Below are 24,915 nucleotides of genomic sequence, written 5' to 3'. Positions count from 1 at the left end.
CCTCTCTAGTAACAGTAATGTCATTGAGACCCTCCAGTCCTACCACCTTTCCATCTCTAACACCCAGCAAATTATTCACGTCCTCCTCCGTGAAGACAGAAACAAAAAAGTTATTCAAGACCTCAGCCATATCCCCATTCCCTACCACTAAGTCCCCCTTCTCATCCTCTAAGGGACCAACGTTCACCCTAGCCAGCCTCTTCCTTTTTATATACTTATAAAAACTCTTGCTATCCTTTTTTATATTAAGCGCTAGCCCAGCTTCATAGTTTCTCCTACCCTTCTTTATCAACTTCTTTGTCAATCTTTGTTGACATTTAAACCTCTCCCAATCCTCTTCTCGCCCACTACTCTTAGCTACGCTAAACGCCTCCGCTTTTAATTTAATACTTTCCTTCACCTCCTTCGTTATCCACGGCTTATTACCTCTCCTCCTACGGTCCTTTTTAACTATCGGAATAAATTTCTGCTGAGCACCAAGAAAGATCTCCTTAAAGATCCTCCACTGCTCCTCAGCAGACCTACCTTCCAACGCGCTCCCCCAGTCCACATTCGCCAATTCTTCTGTCATCCTACCGTACTCCCCTCTGTTCAAACAAAGGACGCGTGTCCGGGAACCCATTTTCTCCTCCTCCATCTGCACCAAAAGCAAAACCAGCAACACACACAGGCCACCAGCAATGGAGCAGCTGCTTGGTCCTAAGTTACAATCATGGAAATAGAGTGGGCAGCATTAAATTTGTCTGCTGCCCACTTCCACTGGAACCTATGTAGGCAGATTATAAATTATACCCATTGGCATTATCTAATTGCAGAGTGCAGAAAAGATTTATGAGGATGCTATTGGAACTTGCTTGTTTGAGTTGTAAGGAGAGGCTGGGTAGACTTTTTTCCCTGGGATGGAGGAGACTTGGGGATGATTTTATAGAGGCCTGTAAAATAATGAGGGGGCATAGATAAGGTAGATTGTCAACATCTTTTCCCAACGGTAGCGGAGCCTAAAACTGGAGGGCATAAGTTCAAGGTGAGAGGGGAGAGATACAAAAGGGTCCAGAGGGGCAATTTTTTCACACAGAGGGTGGTTAGTGGAACAAGTGGCTAGAGGCAGTAGTAGAGGCTTTTTGTCTTTTTAAAAAGCATTTAGACAGTTACGTGGATAAGATTGGTATAGAGGAATATGGCCAAATGCAGGCAATTGGGACTAGCTTAAAATGGTAAAAACTGGGTGGCATGGACAGGTTGAGCCGAAGGGCCTGTTTCCATGCTGTAAACCTCTATGACTGTATCCAGTTTTAGTCCACAGTTTTGAAGAATTTGTGTTATTTGCTTTGCAGCCATTGTACATTATTTTATCTCTGCAGGATCTATCTGAAGCTGAAAAGCAGATTAAGACAATTGAAAAATTGACGAAAGAAGCACCGGAATGTCAGAAGTTTCTGTACATAACCTATCACACATTAGGCTGTTTATACTACAAGCAAAATAGGTAAGGAACCTGAGCTTGAAGTTGGATATTAAAATTAAATAACACGTAACAGGAATTTACCTGCACTGGAAATTCAGTTTGGCTGAGAGCAACTGAACTTGTCTGTGTCATATTTGCACCCCGTTTTATATACTTGTATGTTTTTGATATTAATTTGTATTTGTGGGTTTCTTTCATGGGGATATGGGGTGAGGCAGGGGGGCGAAAATTAATAAGAAAAAACTCAAATTTTCTTCCTATGTAGAATAACACATTAATAAAATTAACATTAAAATTAACAGTACAGAAGTTAGTATTAACTCTCTAAATTCGGAGTGTGTATTAAAAGATACAAGATAGTCATGAAATATATTTAATTATGTTATTGTGAGATATATTTTGCTCAAGCACTTGTTTTGAGATTTCAGTTACTGAGGGAGAAAAGGTATATCAATGATGTTCTAAGAATTTATTTTTGAGGAAAAAGCTACCCTACAGCCCAGTCACAGGGTAGTAAACCTCGATGCCCAAAACCTGTTTTAAGTGTCATTATAAGAAATTATGTCGTTAGAAGTTTATGCATAATTGTGATCGGAGAACTGTTGTTTTATAGACTTAGGAGTGCTGTTTTCAGTGAAAACGCAAGACTTCACAGGTGTAATCCAATGTTAAATGTCAGAGCATATTTGTTACTTATCGAGCACTAAAATTGTGGCAACAAGACATTCGATAGCAGCTTAATTGAATGAACAAGCCAAGATTAGCCTGCTTTGAAAATTGTAGACATGGTAGAAAGAATTGTTCTGGTTGCACTGCATCATAAATCTTGAAAATTCTTCTTGATGTGACCAGAGTTATTCATCTCCTCTGCATTCCTAGTGTTCAAAATAATTCAAACTGCCGATGATGCAGCAGTTTTGTTAAAGCACTTTTTTAAAATCATGTTTGTTAACACAAGAATTAGGAAAGACTGTTTATTTGATTGCGGTCATGACTGTCCTGAGTTGTGCCCTCAACTCCACTTTCCTGTCAGCCCGTTGATGATCAAAAATGTAGTCTAATTCAGTCTTGAACATATGCAGTGATCCAGCCTCCACTGCTCTCTGAGGGAAGAGAATTCTAAAGATTAATGACCCTCTGAGATAACTTCACCTCCCCTTTGGTTTAAATAGGAGAGCCCTAGTTTTTAAGCTGTGTCACCTAGCTCCAGATAGCTTCTCAGCATCTACCCTGTCAAGTCCCTTCAGGATCTTTTATGTTTCATAGAACTTTTCATAGAATCCTACATTGCAGAAAGAGGCCATTCAGCCCAATGAGTCTGCACTAGCAGAATCCCACCCCAGCCCTATCCCTATATCCCTACATATTTACCCACTAATCCCTCTAATCTATGCATCCCGGGACTCTAAGGGGCAAGTTAGATTGGCCGATCAACCTAACCCACACATCTTCGGACTGTGGGAGGAAACCAGAGCACCCAGAGGAAACCTACACAGACACAGGGAGAATGTGCAAACTCCACACAGACAGTGACCCGAGTCGGGAATTGAACCCAAGTCCCTGGAGCTGTGAAGCAGCAGTGCTAACCACTGTGCTACCATGCCGCCCAAATAAGAACATCTTTCATTCTTTTAAACACAATGCATGTAACCCGAATCTTTTCTCATGTAATCACCCCTTCATCTTAGGAATCAGTCATAGGAATTTTCTCTGAACTGATGGATTTGATGCAATTATATCCTTTCTATGTAAGGAGACTGTATACAGTTCTGCAGATGCAATCTAACTAAGGCCCTATACATCTGTACAATATTATATTCCCCTTGCAATAAATGCCAACATTCCATTTGCCTTCCTAATTACTGGTTATAACTATGTATTAACCTTTCTGTGATTTATGTACCAGGACAGTCAGATCCCTCTGAAAAGTAGAGTCTTGCAACCTCTCTCCATTTATGGTCCTTTCTATTCTTCCTGCTAAAGTCAGACAAATTCACGTTTTCTTACATTTATGCTCAATCTGCCAAATTTTTGCCCACTTAGTTAGCGATCTATATCCCTTTCTCAACTCTTTACCTCCTCTTGACAGCTTACCAATTTTTGTCATCAGTAAAGTTACTACTTTACATTTTGTCTCTCCATCCAAGTAATTGATATAAATTGTAAAGAGTTGAGGCTCCCAGCACTGATCCCTGTGGCATTCCACTAGTAAGAAGCCTCACAACACCAGGTTATAGTCCAACCAGTTTATTTGATCGTAATCCCACAAGTTTTGGACTATTTGGACTTATTACTATCAAATAAACTGGTTGGACTATAACCTGGTGTTGTGAGACGTCTTACTATGTTTACTCCAGTCCAACGCCAGCATCTCTACTTCATGCATTCCACTAGTAACAGTTTGCCAACCCAAAAAGTGATCCATTTATCCCTATTCTCAGCTTTCTGTTAACTAAGCAATCCTCAGTCCATACTAAGATGTTACCCTTTACATCATGAACTCTTATTTCGTGTGACAAACATTGTAGCACCTTATCAAATGCCTTTTCAAAATCCAAGTACACAGCATCAATAGGTTCTAATTTATTCGCCTTTCTTGTTACTTCCTCAAAAAACATTACTAATTTGTCAAACTTGAATTTCCCTTCATGAAACCATTTTTACTGTGCCTGACTATGTTAAGATTTTCTAAATAACTCCTTAATAATGGATCCTAGCATTAGGCTTATTGGCCTATAGTTTACTTCTTTTGCCTCTCTCCTTTCTGACTAGAAGTGTTATACTTGAGGTTTTCCAATCTGCTGGGACCTTTCTAGAACCTAGGGAATTTTTGAAAGCTGACTACCAATGTATCCAGCAACTCTGCAGCTATATCTTTAAGACCCTAAAATACAGGCCATCAGAATCAATGGACCTTTAGTCAGCCTTTAGTTTTAATAATTTTCCAAGCCTCTCCCTTCGTGGCTGTGATTGTTTCAAATCCCTCCAATCTTTTTACCTTTTGATTTCCAAGTATTTTTGTGGATTTTCTGTTGTGTCTTCTACAGTGAAGCCAAAGACACAATACCCATTTAATGCTTGTGTAGTTTTCTTGTTTCCCATTATTAAAATATGCATATTATTTTCTCTTTTGCTTTTTTTCTCCTCCCTCTTATTTTCTTTATCCAGTGTTGTATTTTTCTAATTGTCTCACTCCATTCAATCCTATAGCTTTGTGTAAGCAGCATTTCCAAAGAATAATTTTTTTAAGTATCAAATACTTGAAGAAGTTTGCCTCAAATTTGGTAATTTACATTAGTGTGACATTGGTCCAAAACTGGAATGTCCTTTCCAATTTTCCATTAATTTTATTTTATAGAGTTGTGTAGCATTTTGATTATATATTGTACTTAGCTCTGATCTAACCAAACTCATGAATTTCTATGTGCTTATTAGTGGTGATCTAAGATTCAAAACCATTTTTTTGCAGATTTGAAGAGGCTATGAAATGGTTTCAAAAATCCAAGCAAGAGTTTCAGGATAACCAACCAACTACAGAATGGAATGATATAGCGTTAAAAGCAGAAGAGATTGAACCAGAAAATTTTTCAGTAAGTGTCTTTTTAAATTCATTACTGAGATGTCAGCATCGCATCTAAGGTCAACATTTAACACCCAAACCTAGTTGTCTTTGAGGAAGTTGTAGTGCGCAGTCTTGAATGTGTAGCCACTGTGTTGTTAGGAAGGGAGTTCCAAGATTTTGGCCCAGTGGTGGTGAAGGAAAGACTATTGGCACAATCTTACTGGCCTTTCACGCCATGCCAAATATTCCCACTGCAGCAAGGTTGGAGAATTTGGCGCCCAGCCAAATCTCTGTTCACTGCAGCAGGGTGGGAAAATCCTGCTGGCATGAAGGGCCATAATGGCCAAGTTGGGATGATGTGTCATTTGGAGGGGAACGTAGGAATGGTGTTTCTGTGTGTCTGTTGCCCTGTTCTTCTAGGTGGTTTGGAACAGATTTTAGAAGGAGCCTTGGACAGTTGCTTCATTGCGTCTTGTAGATGGTATCCATTGCAGCCATAATGGAATGATGATGGAGGGGTAGATGTTAAAGGTGGTGGATGGGGTGTTTTATCTTGGATGGTGTCAAGTTTCTGGATTGTTGTTGGAGCTATATTTATCTGAGTAAGAACAGAGTATTCCATCACACTCCTGACTTGTGCCTTGTAGATGATGGACATGAAGCATCTGAGAATGATTGGGCCAAAGGCATTTCCTCGAGGAGGCCTCGCAAAAACCACAACAGCTTTCCTTTTGTGTGACTCAGTCAGTGAAGAGTTTTCCCCATGTTTCCCATTGACTCAAATTTTGCTGCAGCTCCTTGATGACACTTTCGGTCAAATGCTGCTTTGATGACCATCGCTTTTGCTGTACCCAGTGCTTTATAGTTTCTTGATTTCATATGGAGGAAATCAGATTGACATCTGTAATGCGCAGAACCTCAGGAGGAGGCCACGGTGATCAACCATTGACACTTCTGCTTGAAGGTGGTTGCAAATGCTTCAGCCTTGTCTTTTGGTCCAACATGCTCGACTCTCCTATCACAGAGGATGGTGATGTTTGTGGAGCCGCTGCCGCCTCCAGTGATCTGTTTAATTTTCCACCACCATTCACAAATGAACCTGGCTGAACTGCAGAGCCACCTTGATAATGAATTTCCCTCTCAGAAGGGCATTAGTGAACCAGGTAGCTTTTTATAACAATCCAGTAGTTTCATGATGGTTATTACAGGTGGGGGATTTGAACTCATGCCTCTGGTTCTGAACGCTAGTTCATTAACATTACCACTATGCTACCTTTCCGATATGCCTTTGAATCAAAAAGTTCCAGATTCAAGCCCACTTGAACACAAAAAGCAAAGTTGACATTCCACTCGGTATTAAGGTAGTGCTTCATTGGAGGTGCCACCTTTTGAATGAGATGTTAAACTGTAGCTCTGTAGGTATAAATTTCCTGCAGCACTAGCTCAAAGAAGAGCAGGGGAGCTATCCCTCATGTCCAGGCCAATAATCGTCCCTCAGTCAACACCGTATAACCAGATTATTTTGTCATTATCACAATGCTACATGTGGGAGCTTGCTGGACTGATGGAAATCTTTCAGTAAGATTAATGTGGGTAGTATCAACTTAAATAGTGTGTGTGTGTTGACTTTCTGAACAGGAAGTCAATAGATGTTTCTTCAGTATAAATGACAGGAAAACATACAGTCAGTCTACTTCTATTGAGATATTTTTTAAGACTATCTTGGTTAACAATACTTTTGTTTTGTAAACACTTGGCTGGAGTTAAAGTCCCTATTGCAAATATCGTCTTCGACTATAAAGTATTTAATATAGATCACATGAATTCTGTTGTACAAATGACATGACTACTGAGAGTCTGCTTTTGTTGTCCCATAGGTCAAAATAAATGACTATATTGAAATGTGTAAAAATGCTCCTGATCCACTCGCCATTTGCCAAGATGTGAACTGTCAGGGATATTACAAAAGGGAAATATATGCTTCTGACCCTGATTACAAGGTATGTTTTAATAAAATCCGAAACAATCTTGATTGGTCTTACAGAGCAGATCCTTGAAGTATTTTCAAAATGTAGAATATTTGTGTGTAAAAAGCTGTTCTAAAATTGTTCCCTGCTTTCTTTTTTATGTTTAACTTACTGGAAAAATGGTACCTTAAAAAGCACCACCAAACCATTTTTTTTTGTTTTGAGCCAAGTGATGGGAAGATATTGGGAAGACCAATACAACATGAAGGCTCTGTTCGTTGATTTAGAGAAGGCATTGTGTGCCTAGGGAGAAAGCCTGGCGATGTGCTAAAATTCAGAGTCCCTGAGAAACATGTACAACTATTAAGGATTTATACAAGGAGTGCTGTACAAGAGTAAGATGCAGAGTGAGTGGAGAGTGAGAGTTTAGTTGGAGTACACCACAGATTGACACTGAACCCCTTCCTATTCCTGACCGTCATGGATGTTCTGACTGAGCAAGAGAAGGAGGAAGTGCCATGATCAGTATTTTTTTTAGATGATGCTGAATTATGTGGTGGGGGTGATGACCGATTTATCAAGAGAATTGGAGAAAAGCACTGGATAACTGGTATGAAGATCAGCAAATCAAAGACATTTATAGACTGTTACTTTAAGCTCAGAAGAGAATCAAAGTGAAGATGTATGGCTGAAGACTTAAAGAATATGAGGAGTTTCAAATTTCTGAGGCCAGTGGTGGCAGAAGATGGAAATATGGAAATTAGCAACAGATTGGTTCTGGTTGGAGTAATTGGAAAAAGTGCAGTGGCATGTTACATTATAGCAAAGTAGTAAGAATCTACAAGATAGAGTGGAGGCCAACCTTCTTATATCGTGAAGAAACATGAACAATCGAGAAAGGAGGAACATGACTGGATACCACTGAGATGCGGGTGCTGAGATGGATGTCTGTGGTAATGAGAAATGACAGGATCAGAAACCAGCACCTTAGGAGTATAGTGAAGATTGTGGGAGCATCAAAGAAAGTAGCCAAGATTGAACTTTGGCCATACACCTCTTCTCTGGGCTTAAAGGGATAGTCCATAAATGTCTTTGATTTGCTGATCTTCATACCAGTTATCCCATACTTTTCTCAAATTCTCTTGATAAATCTGAGGGACTCTGTGAATTTTAGCAATCTCCAGACTTCTTCCCTAGGCACACAATCATAAGCCTTCTCTAAATCAATACCTGCAATCTTCATGTTATTGTCCTCCCAATATCTTTCTATCACTTGGTATGATTATCTGTCACAGAGAAATTAAATATGATGAGGAAATGGATGGAGATGGAACTCCTAGGAAGAAGGTGCAGAAGTCGGCCTAAGATCAATAGAAAGATGCAGTGGTGAGCGACTTAAATGCAGTGGGATTGGAAGAATGAGTGACTGACAGGAGGAAGTAGCAAAAGGTGATCAACCAGCATTGTGGTGACTCCAAATAAAATAGGAGAAGAAAAGTAAATAACTTCATTCCCATCAGTTTGCATTGCACCTGAATAAATAATCCTAAGAAGAATGTGCAAATTCTCAACACCTCCAAACAATTCCTATTATTCTTACTCTGAATGAATGAAAAATTACAGAGGGAAAAAGAGAATGATTTGTTTTCGAGACTTCTTGACATCATGTTACTCTAAAAGCAGAGTAATCCCACTAATAGTGTAAGGTTTGTTTACAAAAATTATATTAGTGTTTGAGTCAGGCTAAACCATGAATCTTAACTCCTGGGCAATATGCAAATATTTTAGAAACACTTGGGCGAGTAGGCTGACAAGCGGCAGATGGAGTTTAATTCAGATAATTGCAAGGTGATGCATTTTGGTAGATCAGAGCATGGCAGGACTTACTCAGTTAATGGTGGGGCATTCAGGAAAGTTATAGAACAAAGAGATCTAGGGGTGCAGGTTCATAGCTCCTTGGAAGTGGAGTCACAGGTGGACAGAGTAGTGAAGAAGGCATTCAGCATGCTTGGTTTCATTGGTCAGAACATTGAATACAGGAGTTGGGACATCTTGTTGAAGTTGTACAAGACATTGGTGAGACTACTGCTGGAATACTGTGTACAGTTCTGGTCACCCTATTATAGAAAGGATGTTATTAAACTAGAAAGAGTGCAGAAGAGATTTACTAGGATGTTACCAGGATTTGATGGTTTGAGTTATAAAGAGAAGCTAGATAGATAGAAGGCTGAGGGGTAATCTTATAGTGGTCTGTAAAATAATGAGGGGCACAGATCAGCTAGATAGTCAATATCTTTTCCCAAAAGATTTAGGGGAGCCTAAAACTAGAGGGCATAGGTTTAAGGTGAGAAGGAGAGATATAAAAGTGTCCAGAGGGGCAATTTTTTTCATACAGGGTGGTGATTGGCTGGAACAAGCTGCCAGAGGTAGTAGTAGAGGCAGGTATAATTTTGTCTTTTAAAAAGCATTTAGACAGTTACATGGGTAAGATGGCTATAGAGGGATATGGGCCAAACACGGGTAATTGGTTAATAAAAAAAGGGGCAGCATGGACAAGTTGGGCCTGTTTCCATGCTGTAAACTTCTATGATTCTAAGACTTAAAAAGAGAAGAAAGTTGGTTACCAGACATTTGGAGGACAGTGGTTAAGCATTGAAATTGCTATCCATGCACTTCTGACTGACAATATAATAAAAGCCATTAATAATAAAGACCCAATGGTTCCACATTGGGCCCCAGTCTGGTTATCAGCAGGAAGCATTCCGTTTTTATGCAGTGGTAACAAATACTAGATCTATTCTCCTGCTTGCTGCTTGTGCTATAATAATTTCCCTAAGTACCAACAGACACATTTGTTTCTCTATCAAAAGGTTTCTGTATAAATAATTTCTCAGTCCTCTCTTTTCCTGCATTCCTCTCAAAATACAGCAAAGGATAATTATAACTCTTTAAGAACTGACACTTCAACACATGTAATCTTGTCTCATTTCAGGGCTATTTTGAACTTTGCTGTGATAATCGCTGTTTGATAGCATATCATACTACTTGCTGGAAAAAGCTAAAGGACTCTCAGTATCGTGGGAAAACTAATCAGGTAAGAAAGACTCAAATTTAACTTCTCTTTCCTCCTTCATTTATTTCATCTGCTGTTGAAAGCGAGACAATAGATTACCTAATCAAATACTTCCCACTGTTAGATCTAACACTGCTGCAGCAAACTAGATATAGTTTCTGGTGGCAAGGATGATCAAGGTTGGATTTTCACTACCAATTGTGAAATTTCCCAATTTGGCACACCCAGCTCAGGTTAAAGGGCCCTATTGGATACTCCAGGGAGATGGAGAGTCAGTCCGCCAATCAGGTAGACGTTAGGTGGCTAAAAGCATGGGCAAGTGCCAAAATGCAATGGTTAGAAGACCTACCTCTGTTCTGTCCAGTTGTTTCAGAAGCAGTTGAACCCTGCAGCCCACACCACTCAAAATCTCCATTGCCCTTCCTGCCAAGCCATGCCCCCTCATACTTCCTCCTTAGCTACTGATCTAGTATCCACCATGGGCAGACCTTGGCGGCCACGTGGAGATGAAAAAAATAACTTGTAACAATTTAAAACATTTCTAATTCATACACACTTGGTAGTGGGGAAAAAAGTCCCATTTATGAAACCTACTCAAAACTTTTAAATTTCCCCTGGTAGTTGACTGGTTATAAAAGCAAACTCATTTCTATTACATAATCACATCCAAGACAGCTAATCCCTTACTATCCTCTTTAAGTTGTCAATTAAACTGTGAACTCAGACCCTCCCGCAAGTGCTTTTAATAGATTTTGAAAATCAGCCAAGCAGTGATAAAAACATAATAACAGCCCTTAGGAAAGAACTCTATGGAAATGATGAAACAAATGGCGTTCTACTAACCCACATTAATCAAAGCAGTCCAGCTGACTTTTTAAACTCTCTCACTGACATCTTACATCTGTTTATTTTCAAATTTAAAAAGATTTTTTTAAAATCAGGTTATAACACTTAAACAGACCGTAGCCAACCTTCAAAAGCGTGTCCGTCTAGCTCATCAATTTGTGGCTTCCATTCTGTGGGTTAAAGTTCTCAAAACAGCCAAAATAGGGTCAGCTTCAACTCAGCACCGAGATCAAATGGCCTTGCTGAGTTCAGATTTCTCGTCCGTTTCAATCACGTCCGTTTTAATCACATCCGTTTTGTCAGCAAAAAATGTATCTGTCAGAATGGGGGTGAAACTTCTGCATCCAGTTGCCACTCTCATTTCAAAGTCTTCTTGGCTCTGCAAAAATGGAATCTCAAATCTTATTTTGCAGTTTTTTTTGATAAACCTAATATTAAAATAGCTCAAATTCATTTATTTTTATATATTTCAGGATTTCTGTTTAATGAAATGTATGAACTATGATTGTAAAGGTCATATCATAAAATGTGTGATTCACAATGCTTCAGGAAGCGCACAGACTGAGGTAAGAACCCACAAAATTTTTGGATATGTTGGATTGTTGAAAGGCTCCATAACATTCATGAGTTTAGAAAACTACCCTTGTTTCTTGCCTGCCGAGCTTCACGTTTTGATTCTGTAAACAGGATATGGGTTTCTTTTTCTGTTAGAAGTTAGCAAGTCAGATTATCTTTTCAGAAAGTACCAATTCAATCTAAACTCAAGGTTGTAGCTGCAATTCGGTGCAAATTCAATTAAACCCAAGGTTGTAGCTACAATTCAGTGCGGATTTGATTTGATTTAATTAACTATTGTCACATGTATTAGCATACAGTGAAAAGTATTATTTCTTGTGCACTATACAGACAAAGCATACCATTTATTGAGAAGGAAATGAGAGAATGCAGTATAGTGTTACAGTCATAGCTTGAGTGTAGGGAATGATCAACTTAGTGCAAGATAGGTCCATTCAACAGTCTGACAGCAGCAGGGAAGAGGCTGTTCTTGAGTCTATTGGTACACGACCTCAGACTTTTGTATCTTTTTCCCAACGGAAGAAGGTGGAAGAGAGAATGTCCGAGGTGCGTGGGGTCCTTAATTGCTGGTTGCTTTGCCGAGGCAGCGGGAAGTGTAGACTGAGTCAAAAGATGGGAGGCTGGTTTACATGATGGATTGGGCTATGTTCAGACCTTTTGTAGTTTCCTGTAGTCTTCGGCAGAGCAGAAGGCATGCCAAGCTGTGATACAATCAGAAAGAATGCTTTCTATGGTGCATCTGTAAAAGTTGGTGAGAATCTTAGCTGACATGCCAAATTTCCTTGGTCTTCTGAGATTCAAACTAAATCTAAGGTTGTGGCTGCAATTCAGACAATTCCTGGTTCCTGCCAGGTTTTGTGTTTGATCCTCAGGCTTTGAATCATAGTTCACGTTTTAAGTACGGTTTTTTTTTGAGCCAGTGTTTTCTGCATTATTTAGGCAGCTTGTTTTGCTCACAGCTTGGGATGTTTCCTGAACTGCAGAATCTACTTTGGTTTGATGCTTCTTAATTGTTTCTCTCACAAGCTTTGCGTGATGTGAACAGTTGAACTTCTTTGCTGCCTTCAGCATCTCCATTTTTCTGTGATCATCTTCTTAGCACTGTATATCTCACGTTTTCCCCCTCCCCCATATCTGCATAGTCTCATTGACATGTTCCAGGATTCCACCTGTGGTCCTCTGCTCGTCATCATTTATCTCCCACACAAGCATAGAGATACTTACATATGTTTGCACCAACATTGTCTCTACCCTTAACCCCAACCTCCTTGGGAGGACTCCATGGCCTTCCTTCACTCCAGCTGGGTCAGGCCACCAGCTCCCCCATTAATGCAGAGCTGTTGTAAACCCCGTTGGAGTGAGCCACTCCGTGGGGGGTGGTGGGGGGGCTACTGGGCTTGGAGATCTCAGTCCGGGGCCCGGTAATGGGGATTGAATGGTGATTATAATATTTAAATCCGATTTCCGGCATGGAGCTGACAACGCTGGAAATCGTCTCCCTGGGAATGCACAGAGGCTGTGGTGCCCAGCGGGGAGCCCACTAAACAGCTTCTGCAGACTGGGAGGATCGGCCCCTTGATTTCAGAAACGCCTTTGTCCCTTAATCCTTAGAAACCTATGCTGAAGTAGAACTTTGGATAAGAATTCTCTCCTGCAGATTCCCACACACCTATTTGCTACTGCCCCTGTGGAATCTCCTACACCCAATCACTGTCTGTCCCTGCAGATGTCCCTGTGACCTAATGATTCTATTTCATACTTCTTCTGATCTTCTTCATTTGCTATGAAGCATGCTGTCTGGAAAACTGAACTGAAAAAATTGCAAGGCAAATATCATTAGGAAAAGATTGTTTCTCCTTGCCACTTGGCTTACCCTGTGAATCATTTTTTTAATGTGAAATGCTATTTGATTCCAAATGGTTGTATTATGGTTGTTTTCTGTGCTTTATCTCTTTCTTTAACAGGGAAAGTTGTTTTTTTTTTAAACTTTTAAACATTTTTCTCGCAGTTTGAAATCAAAGTTCCAGATCTGTCACCTCAGATTCCAGCTATGTAAGTGTTTTAACAGAACAAATTGCATTTTTCTTTGCTTAGTATAACATATACATCACATGTGAGAAAACAGCTTGAACATTTAAAAGAAAAATCTAACGACAGGGCAATTCACGTGGTGGGTTTTGCGGAGAAGTTGTACAGTAAAGTCAGTAAAGAGCATGAGTTGAGTGGATGGGAGGAGACCAGTGATAGAGAGAGGCAGAGGGTGATAGGTTGCATCTGGAATATAAGGTTGGAAGAGCATTGGGGAAGATGTGGCAAAGCTGCCAAATAATATGTCATAATGATTTTGAATTTGGTGCATTGGATCATCACTGTTCCCAAATGTTGTGTTAAGGAAACTACCTCTCTGCAAAGACAACTCCACTAACCCCACATCATCTGCCCTTTTCTTGAAGGTCTGCAAATCTTTTCCCTTCAGGCACTTATCTAATTTCCCTTTGAAAGGCTCAATTGAATGTAATCTGCTGCACTCTTAGGTATTGCATTTCAGGTCCTAACTACTTGCTGAATAAAAAAACATTTTCCTCATGTCACCATTCATTGGTTTTAAATCAGCATCCACTGCTTCTCAATCCTTCCACCAACACGAAACTGTATCTAAGCCGTCTAAGATTCCACAAGGTTTTGAGCAATTCTATCAAATTTCTCAACCTTTCCCCTCTAGTGAGAAAAACCCCAGCTTCTCCAATCTCTCAACACCGCTCAAGTCCCTAATCATTGGAACCATTCACTTAAATATTTTCTGCACCCCCTAAAGAACTTCATATCCTTAACTAAAGTTGTGGTGCCCAGAATATCACACAATACTCCAGTTGAGACCAAACCCTAACATCCTTGCTTTTGTATTCTATGCATTTATTTATAAAGTTCAGGATCCATATGTCTTTTTGCCATTTTCTCAACTTTCCTTCAGCAATTTGTGCTGTATACCTCCAGGACTCTGTATTCCTGCACCCCCTTTAAAATTCTGCCCTTTTATTTTGTCTGTCTTATTCTTCCTATCACAGTGCATCACTTCAGAGAACATTTTTCTCACAGAATTATGTGCAACGAGTAGGTATGGATTTGAAGTTCAGCTCTGCATCAATTTACACCATATTGCAGCAGGGACCATAAGTGTATGGTGCCTCAGAGCAGTTTGATGTAAAACTTAAAGCAAAATACTGCAGATGCTGGAGATTTGAAATTAAAAAATGTGTTCAGAAAACTCAGCGTGTCTGGCAGCACAGAGAGAAACAAAAACGGAGTTAATGCTTCAGATCCGCTTTGACTGTTCTTTTTCGTATCAGACTCGAAAAGTTAACTCTATTTCTGTTCCTTGACAGATGCTGCCAGACCAGCAGTTTTTTCAGCACAATTTGTTATGATTACATGGCAACCACCAGCTCAATTATTGTATTTCAGTAAACGAGAAATGTTAATAGAAAGATGCAGTGATTTTTATTTTCGTTTTCCACAGATGGGTCATTTAATCATTTTTCTATTTGTTGCTACTGGGCAATTTGAATCGCTCCACATACTTTGCTTGCCAGAGAGCGCAGTTTTTCGAAAGTTTTTCAGGAAATCAGTTTATACTTTTATCTCAAGGGCAGGAGAGATGCTTTGTGTATCTGAGGAGTTGGGATTTAGACATGAGAATGATCTAAAGGAGTGGGGGGGGGGGAGTCAAAGTAAATCTAGAGGTAGGAAAGACCTGGAATTGTAACCAATATTTCAGTGATTTGCATGCTTTATGCCCTAAAGCCCTTGTGGAAATGTTACCTGTCCCTTCTCCATTCCCCTACTGATTTACACCAGATATAAAACTCCATATGGTATAACATGGCAATGGCAAATTTGCAACTCCGCGTGGCAGTGAAAGATGCAAAAGTGCAGAACAACAACTTGTATTTGTATAGCACCTTGGTAGCTATTTACATTATACCTTTTAAAGTAATAAAATGTCCCAAGGAACATCAGAAGGCAAAATTCAAGAGGCCAGAAATAATCATTAATAGCCTGTAAAACTGTCTTATTTTTGTTACAAAAGTTGGTTGCTATGCTTAAATCTGAATCTTATAAACCAGTTCAATCTACTTAACTTGCTTTATAAAGGGTCTCCTTTTGATCTAATGTTTTTGTTCTGTTTTTACAGAAAAAATGAACAAGAAGAAGTTGTCCCAGAGGAGTTGGGGAAAAGCAATGAGCAGAATGATACTAAGCTAGGAAAGGAAGAGAAAGGTTTGTCTGCTAAAATATTAATAATTTTAGTTATGACTGCAGTTCCTTTCCTGTTCTTAGCCTTGTATTTTAATTAGGATTCATCAGGTATCTCTCTTCGACACCAACCAAATAAACTATCTCATAAGAACATAAGAAATAGGAGCAGGAGTAGGCCATCTAGCCCCTCGAGCCTGCCCTGCCGTTCAATAAGATCATGGCTGATCTGTCGTGACTCAGTTCCACATTCCCGCCCTCTCCCCATAACCCTTAATCCCCTCTCTTATCAAAAACCCATCAACCCGCGTCTTAAAAATATTTAGCGAGGCAGCCTCCACCACTTCAACGGGCAGAGAATTCCAGAGATTCACCACCCTTTGAGTGAAGAAGTTCCTCCTCAACTCCGTTCTAAACCACCCCCCCTTTTATCTTGAGGCTGTGCCCCCTAGTCCTACTGTCCTTTCTGAGCAGGAAGAGTCTCTCCACCTCTATCCTATCCATCCCATTCATCATCTTATATCTCAATGAGATCTCCCCTCATTCTTCTAAACTCTAACAAGTACAAGCCTAGTTTATTTAGCCTCTCCTCATAGCTCAACTCCGGCATTAGCCTAGTAAACCTCCTCTGCACTCCCTCCAAGGCCAAAATATCCTTGCGTAAGTACGGCGCCCAAAACTGCACACAGTACTCCAGCTGCGGCCTCACCAATGCCCTATACAGCCGCAGCAAGACCTCCCTACTTTTATATTCAATCCCCCTCGCTATGAAGGCCAGCATCCCATTCGCCTTCCTGACCACCTGCTGCACCTGCAAGCTGGGTTTTTGCGACTCATGCACAAGGACCCCGAGGTCCCTACTTAGGGAGAAAAGTGTTGATTTCCTTGAAGTTGGTCCACAGGGAAACATTGTGCGAAGGATGCAAATTCAACCGTTGGGTGCAAAAGTATGCTGGTCAATACGGGGATCGAACCTGCGACCTTTGCATTATTAGCACCGTGCTTTAACCGGCCGCTGCACAGGACTCATCAGGTAGTTCATACTCTAGCAAACCAACCTCATTAGCCTGGCTGAAGTCATCGCACTATTCTAAAGTGATTACTTTAAACGGTTTATACAATCTTTCACGCAAGTATTTTACAATTGCTTCGTTCAGCTGGGTTTAAATCTGGATTAGACATTAAGATATTTGTCATGGTAGTTATGTGGATTTCACACTGCTACTGCTCAATCTTGCCCACCGATTACCAGCAGTAATTCATGTTTACTGCTCAGATTCTCCAGCAGCCACAGACTCACGTTACAGAGACAAAAACCCCAGAAGAGTCCCAGGGACCTTCAGGGAAAGCAAATGGAAAATTCTCCTACTCACTGAGATGATTGAAACCAGTCGAGTTCATTTTCCATTTGGCGTCTTATTATTTAATGAAGTTTGCAGGAAATAATTTGTTTTTATCAGTTTAACTTTCTCTCCCACCTTCTCCCCACGCTCTTTGCTTGATTTTGGTCACGTTGTTAGAATATCATCTAAACCTCATCCTTTATGGTGCCTTATGTACTGTTGGGGAAAGTCCATAGCATCTTGTATAAAGGGCACAATACAGTCATGGGGTCACTATGATAGAGAAGGAGGCCATTCACTCCATTTCATCAAGTCCATAGTGACTCTCTGCAGACAGTTTGATCAGTATCATTGTCCAATTCTATTCCAGGAGCTCAAAGTTTAGTTCCCACAAGTGCCCATCCAGTTTTTTGTTTGAAATCATTGATCTTCTCTGCTTCATCGTAGACTGCGAGTTCCAAGTCATTGCCACCTGCTGCATAAAGAAGTTCCCCTTACATTTCTTCCCTGCCCTGCCCGTTTTTCTTGTGCAAACCTCAAACCTGAGTTTCCTTGTCCTCGTGCAATCAGCTAATCAGAACAGCCTTTGTCTCTCACCAAATCTATTGTAATTATGTACAATTCTATTAGATTTCCCCTCAACCTCCTTTTCTCCATGGAGAACAACCCCAGCTTCTTCAACAAATTTTGTAGGTAAACTTCCTCATCCCTAGAATTATTTTTGTAAATCTTTGCATTCTCACATCCTTCCTAAAAGTGTGGTAACCAGAACTGAACAAACTACATCATTGATGATCTAACCAGCAACTCAGCATACGTTCCCTGCTTTTGAACTCAGTAGCTTTACTTCTAAAGTCCCAAAGATCCAGTGTGCTTTGTTAATTACTCTTGATTTGTTCAAAAATCTAACCATATGAACTGCTCCAATTACCAGCATGGCAGCCTGGCCATCATTCCTCAACAGTACTTGCCCTTCTGGGAGGGTGCTTGGCCATTGAGGAATGCTTATCCTGCAGCTACAGTCTCATCAATGTGGTACTGCTGAGGCTGCTGGTCCTGTGATTGACTGGTAGCCATTGGGTGTGGGTCCCCTTTCTTAACTGGACAGCATCCTCTACAGTAGCCACTTAATTGGCCATTGCAGCTATATATACTGCTTCAGGGTCCCACACTGGTTGAGTGGCCTCTCTACTTTTATTTCCAGCAGTGGGACTTGGGACACCTCCACAAAATCCAGCCCAGTGATCGTACTACAGAACACTAGAGTATTGGACTATATACCAGTGCAGTTCCTGTGTGTGTATGTGTGTGTCTGTGTGGTGGGAGGGGGGCTGCTCTTAAGCCACCCTATAATTAAAATGATGATGTCATTATTTTATTTTGATGCAGCAACTCTGACGGTCTACAGGGGTTTTATCAATTTTTTGTCTTGTATTTTAAAGATCTGGTTAATATAATTAATCATTTGAACAAAGATTAGTTAATTCATTAAAGGTACAACATTTGCTACCCTCCAACTTTCAAGCACCTCACATGTGGCAGTCGACTATTTAGATATCTCTGCTAGGGGACTAGTAAATTCCTCCCTAGCCTCCCACAGCTTCATGAAATGCATTTCATCAGGTCCCGGGGATTTATCCACCTTGATGCACTTTAAGACTTGCAGCATCTCCTTCTCTATAATATGTACACTCAAGACATCACTGATTATTTCCGCAAGTTCCCCAACATCTATGCCTTTCGCAACAGTAAATACAGATGAGAAATGTAACTTAGAATATTACCCATGTCTTGTGGATGTGCACATAGATGACCTTGTCGATCCTTATGAAGCCTTCCATCTCCCTAGTTACTCTTTTGCCCTTTATGTATTTGTAGAAGCTCTTTGGATTCTACTTTGCCTTATCTGCCAAAGCAATCTTATGTTCCTTTTTGTCCTACTGATTTCTCTCTCAACTCTACTCCAACAATCTCTATATTCTTCAAGGGATCCACTTGGTCCCAGCTACCTATGCATGACATATGCCTCCTTTTTGACCAGGGCCTCAATATCCTGAGTCATTCAGGGCTCCCTACTTCTACTAGACTTGCCCTTCACTCTAAAAGGGATATGCTTACCCTGGTTAATACACCTTTGAAAGCCTCTCCCTTACCAGATGTCCCTTTGCTTTCCCACAGACTCCCCCCATTCAACTTTTGGAAGTTTCTGTCTAATACTATCAAAATTGGCATCAGCCCAATTTAGAATTTTAACTTATCTGTCGACTTGTAGCAGACCTCCATTGTTATCTTAAAGCTTAAAACTGATCCCAGAGTGATCCCTCACTAACACTTCTGTCACTTGCCCTTCCTTATTTCCCAAGAGGAGGTCAAGTTTTTTTGCCTGCTCTCACGTCAGACCATCTACAAACTGAATGAGAAATTCCTCCTGAATACACTCAACAAATTTCTCTCCATCTATGTCCCAGTCAATGTTGGGGAAGTTCAAGTTCTTTACTATTACCACCCTATTTTTCTATGTTACTTCAGTAACAGAAATTTACAAAGTGTTGCAGTTTTTTAAAACATTTTCACAAAGACCACAAAATGGTAATCCCAGAATCAACCAAGAATGCTGATGCAAAATGATGCTTCTGTTTAAAACATAGCACATGTGATGGGTCTGTTATACTTGTCAACTACACTTGAATGAAAAGAATTGTAAAATTGGGGTAGAAGGTTTTCAAATGTAATTTATTTGGCAAATGTGTACATATATGAATATATATTTTTTATATATAATATGCTTAACTTAAGTATAATAAATTCTATTACCTCTTACAGATAAGTGTCGTTTGTTCTGTGAAGTCACTCTGAAAAGAAACTTGATTGAAAATGCAATTGCGGATACAGGAAAAATGTCTGACTTGGTGGCCTGTTGTGGCTTGAAGGAAGCATTTATGGAGAAAAGCAGTGAAATTACTCCAGAAATGATTCTAGACCATGTTTTGGGCTGGAATTGCAATTTTAAAATCCGCCAATTCTTAATTCTGTTTAAAGATGAGGATCTCTCTAATCACACAGAATTAAAGGAATGGATTGAATTTATTTTGGAACTGGGTAAGATTTTGAATTTTAATTTCCCTATGTTGACCACAATATAGCGAGCTTGACATAATTGAAAATAAACATTTTAATTAGAATGATAAGTTTGACGTAAATGGAATTTGGAAATGTTTTCAGGACCAGGGTTGGTGAAGTGTTGTAAATTTATGATTCCTCATCCATCTCTTCATCGGTTCATATCTTTCATCTTGCAAAAATTCATATCAATTTAAAATTTGATTTCATGTCAAATTTTAAAGAGTCTTTCACTCTAAAACATCATCGTCAGCATACTCACAGTGGTTAGCGCTGCTGCCTCACAGTGCCAGGGACCTGGGTTCGATTCCCTGCTTGGGCCACTGCCTGAGTGGACTTTGCACATTCTCCCCGTGTCTGCCTGGCTTTCTTCCAGGTGCTCAGGTTTCCCCTCTCGGTCCAAAGATGTGCAGATTAGGTGGATTGGCCATGCTAAATTCTCCTTCAGTGTACCCGAACAGGTGCCAGAGTGTGGTGACTTTCACAGTAACTTCATTGCAATGTGAATGGAAGCCTAATTGTGACTAATAAATAAACTTTAAAAAAGCGATATTGTTACTAGACTGAAGAACTTCATTTTCCTCAGCTTCTCTTTTCCTGAGATCAGTGATAATCATATAATCTAGGCTCAGATTATTGTTTTTCAGCTGTAACAGATCAAGCATTTTTCTCACTTCACTACTTTTTCCTGTGCAGAAATAGTACCTATTATCACTTGTTAAGTCTTGTCTGCAATTTTGTCTTGTATTTTGATAATAGTGGTGCCATCTCTTCTTAACACATTTGGTTTCCTAAGGTATTGGCAGGTTATTCAAATTTTAATTGCTCTAGTGTTTATAATAGATCCAGGAGATAGAATTGGTCATTGGCAAAAACATGGGCTTGTAGCGAATTAACAGTCACAGTTTCACTTTATCCAATCTTCCTTCCTTGGAAGTTCACAGAATGATAGCAAGTTTTTTTTTGAAGCCTGTTTCCTAGTCTGATTATTTTACTTGTTTTGAAATTAAAGATTTTGGCAATATTTCCCAAGTCAGTGGAAAATTAGAAATGATGCAGCAAAAAAAACTGACTGTGATTTGTTACAGGCCTGTTTTGCATTGCTGGTGTAGACCATATTCACCTCCTCTGTGTGTCTGAATGAAATTTCCTAACGGCCCCCTGTTTGTGTCCAAACATAGTGATCTTTTTCATGTTTTTCTGTTTAGGTGATCAATGCAGCCTGTGCTTCTTGTATAGCTACAAGAAAGCAATAGTCCAGATTCTTTTTGATGTGGAAAATCTCCTCGTCTTTGCGCAAAAGCTGCTGTCAAGAAAAGCTCTAAGTAAAGAGGAAGTAAAGGTGCTCACTGCAACCCCATCTGAACAAAGAGCAGAGGTTCTGATGGAACAAATGAGTGTTCAGAAAGACCTTTGGCAGATGGGAGAGCTCGTATTTGCCCTGGCTGATGAACGAGAGCGGATTCCTAAACTGAAGCCTTTATTTGAAGAGTTTGACCGAGAATTTGAAAAATTCAGTAAGTTGCGAGCGAGATCACAAACTAACGCAACTAACCTTTAAATTTCAAAGTGTCCAAAGCAGCAAATGCACACAACATTCTTCAGTCTGCAGACAGCATCAACTGGTGCAGGTTTTAGCTCCAGAATTTATTGTGAAGCTTTCTTTGAAGTCGGCTGCTTCTTGACTGCAACCTGCATTCCTGTAAAAAGAAACTTTTCACTGTGGAGAATAGAATTGTACTAATGATTTGTGATTGATTACTCTTGCTTGCAAATGTTTCTTTTGCATTTTTTAACTTGCAAGGAGGGACCATAGCTTGAAACCAAAGAGGAAGATGTCACTAGTTATTATTTAACAATTATATTCCAGATTTAAAGGCACAATCCTACCGGCTTCCACATCAGTCGATCAGTGTTGCAAGCCAGGCAGTTAGAGCGGGAGGGCAAAAATCTAATTCACACCATCGCTGTCCACCTGGCCCCTTTTTACTGATGAGAGTGGCTTCGTGCCCAGAAAGGGCGCAAAGCCCATTAACAGAAAAATGTCTAAATTTAAAGGCATTTACCTGGTCCAACACAGCTGCTTCTGTCATCCTGGATGTTTCTGCCCTTGCAAGAAACACAACTGAGCTCTGCAAGGATTGGGGGGCGCCATGCAGTGAAAGGGGGGGTGGGGGTCAATCAGGGGTGGGCCACGGAGGGGGACGTGATGAGGGGGCTTCTCAAGGGTTTGCTAGGGGACTCGTCGGGAGGCTCCTGATGCCTAGATGACAGTGATCTATGTTGGTGTGGGGAATAGCAATGGTGGATGATGGGGGACACAGTTTGTTGTCCGTGGAGGCTGGAATGGAGATAGTCTCCCATTGCACTAGTATATTGGGGGGGCCCTGTGCAATGGTGCCCGAGTGGTCTGAATTTGGCTTGCCTGGCATACATAGGCTCCTCCCCCCACAGACACAAAGCTCCCAGCTGTCAGGAAAATTGACAAGAGTGTAGGAAAATTGCAGTGCCGAGCTTGCCCAAAAGACTGGTGTGGAACACTCCCCTTTTCACATTGTTATGACACTTTGAATTTGTTTGTGAAGATTCCGTCCAACATTTTTCTGCTCTTCCGGCTCAGTTTACCTTTTGACATTTTCATTATAATCTACAGTAGGGAATTGTTGAATTAGAGCTTTTAAACCACAACAAAGTGACCTTAGCCTAACAGAATAACTAGACTTTCTTGCCATCTCCCACCTTGCTATTACTGGAGAGCATCTCCAGGAAGGGGGAGGTGGGAATTGTGTGGCTGCTGTGAAGCCTCTGTATTTTTGGCGCAGCGTCATTTACAAGTGGGAGATAGGCTGCTGGTTGCCTCCAGGGAGCAGAACAATTTGAGGCAAAGAATTGCAGTCAGTCTTCAGGGCTTTTCTCTCCTCTGGGGCATAATTAGTTGCATTTGGCAACATTTAAGCAAGGACTCTCTCTATGTTTGCTCAAAAGCCAAACTCTGGAGTCTTGCAGATTGGATGGTAGGTGCTTTGACCATCAAGATTTGCAAATGGCACAAAACACAGCATGAAGTGTTTTTCCCTGAATACCATTCTGTTCCTACTTCTGCCAGATTTGTGGAAAGCTGAGAGGAATAAGAGCAGGTAGCTGGTCTGTGCAAAAGAGGAAATGTGCAGAAGGTCTAAAACTGTGTTCAAATTTGATTGGATACTGCTGTCCATAATTGGCTGCCATTCCTAAATTAGTTCTAGATAGTGATCTGGGTAACTTGCAATGCTAATAGTTGAAAGTTCTGAGCTATATTAGTTACAGAGCAGCTAGTAGATCGAGCAGCATAATTGTAGCTGTTTTCCTTCAGTTGCTCTAAACATATTGTAGACTATGAAATTAAGACAGCAATATATTAGTTTTGCAGAGCGCTGCTACAGAGTCATACTAACATCTGGGCTTTTGCTCATGTAATTATAAAGATAAATTGTCAGTTTAGTCGAAAATGGCAAATTTCCTGGCTAATTTTTTTTTATCCATGATGTTTGTGGAATTGTAATGTTGTGACTGTGGTACTTGCATGCATGATGTATTTCTATGATACTCCAATTGTTTTACATGTTCTTCCACTAATACAATGCTTGCTGATATTTAGACAAAGGCCGTGTCCCTAATTTTGGAAACATTTTGCCCGTGGATCCCCTGTCCCAGACCATGGATTATTCCTTATTTTACCGTCTCCTTCACCTGCTCATTATAAAGGGTACTGAGGTAGTTTTGAAGATATTTGATCGGGCAGTACCACCTCACATACTGAAGAGGGAATTGTTGAAAAATAAACGCACTCTGGAACCTTTCCACAAAGGTCCGTCAAGGACTATGCTTAACACAGGTGAATGGAGCTTGCTTTACCCACCTAACAATGAACAACCCAACTCAAAGAGATTCGACATCACACTACTGGCATCACTTATACGGCATATGAAGATCCTCCCTGCGCCACGGCGTGGATGGGATGCTGAACCATCGGCAAATGATCAAAGCAAAAGTGCTGCTATATTGCACCTTTGTAACTACCGAAACAAACTTCTCTTTGAAACTCTGAACACGGGAATTGAAGAACCTGAATTTACCGTTATGTGGGACAGAATCACAGACATTCTCACAAGGCTAGGAGCAGAAAGGCAAACATTAGAGGTACTTAAAGAATGTCCAATTGAAAAACTCTGGGAAGATCACCATCGACTGGCTGGCTATCTGGGAAAACCTGTGGCAGATGTCATGCAACTGCTCTTGTCGTTTTTCCAACAAGGTACAGTACAAATGAAATAGAAAACAATATTTTCATAATTGGATAGAGATTGATTTTGCAAGTATACAATGAACATGCTTCAGTCAAGTTTAGGTGCTACTCAATGGTGCCATTGATCATTGATTATAGTGTCAGTGGTCATTCAGTCCATCCCTGTGATGATGCCAGCTCTTCACCTGCCATTTATCCATTCTTACTTCCCTGCCCTCCCTTCATCAGCTTGTATTCTTCCTTTACAAATTGAATTCCTCTTTAAACGATGTTTGTCCTTTACCAAGTAGCCAGCAGCACTGTGGCCCAGTGGTGAGCACTTCTGCCTCTCAACTTCAGGGATCTGGGTTCAATTCCAGCCTTGGCTGACTGTCTTTGTGGAGTTTACACATTCTCCCGTAGCTCTAATATATTCCCACATCCA

General features: G+C 40.4%; 1 protein-coding gene across 5 annotated transcripts in view; it reads left to right on the top strand.

Moving 5' to 3' along the window:
- The window catches only part of LOC145353107 (E3 ubiquitin-protein ligase DZIP3-like), a 162,553-nt gene that overhangs the window by 32,442 nt on the left and 105,196 nt on the right, over positions 1 to 24,915 (top strand). For all 5 annotated transcript variants that reach the window (XM_080203475.1, XM_080203474.1, XM_080203473.1 and 2 more), the window contains exons 5-14: positions 1,362 to 1,486; positions 4,935 to 5,055; positions 6,905 to 7,027; positions 9,987 to 10,088; positions 11,387 to 11,479; positions 13,498 to 13,541; positions 15,682 to 15,767; positions 19,910 to 20,185; positions 21,415 to 21,723; positions 23,844 to 24,500. In XM_080203475.1, the coding sequence (XP_080059601.1) occupies positions 1,362 to 1,486; positions 4,935 to 5,055; positions 6,905 to 7,027; positions 9,987 to 10,088; positions 11,387 to 11,479; positions 13,498 to 13,541; positions 15,682 to 15,767; positions 19,910 to 20,185; positions 21,415 to 21,723; positions 23,844 to 24,500 (1,936 nt within the window). The remainder of the gene's footprint in view (positions 1 to 1,361; positions 1,487 to 4,934; positions 5,056 to 6,904; positions 7,028 to 9,986; positions 10,089 to 11,386; positions 11,480 to 13,497; positions 13,542 to 15,681; positions 15,768 to 19,909; positions 20,186 to 21,414; positions 21,724 to 23,843; positions 24,501 to 24,915) is intronic.

This window comes from Carcharhinus amblyrhynchos, chromosome 15 (genome assembly GCF_965287045.1).
Source record: "Carcharhinus amblyrhynchos chromosome 15, sCarAmb.v2.hapA, whole genome shotgun sequence".
Classification (NCBI taxonomy): Eukaryota; Metazoa; Chordata; class Chondrichthyes; order Carcharhiniformes; family Carcharhinidae; genus Carcharhinus; species Carcharhinus amblyrhynchos.
This window is presented reverse-complemented; position numbering and strand designations above follow the sequence as displayed.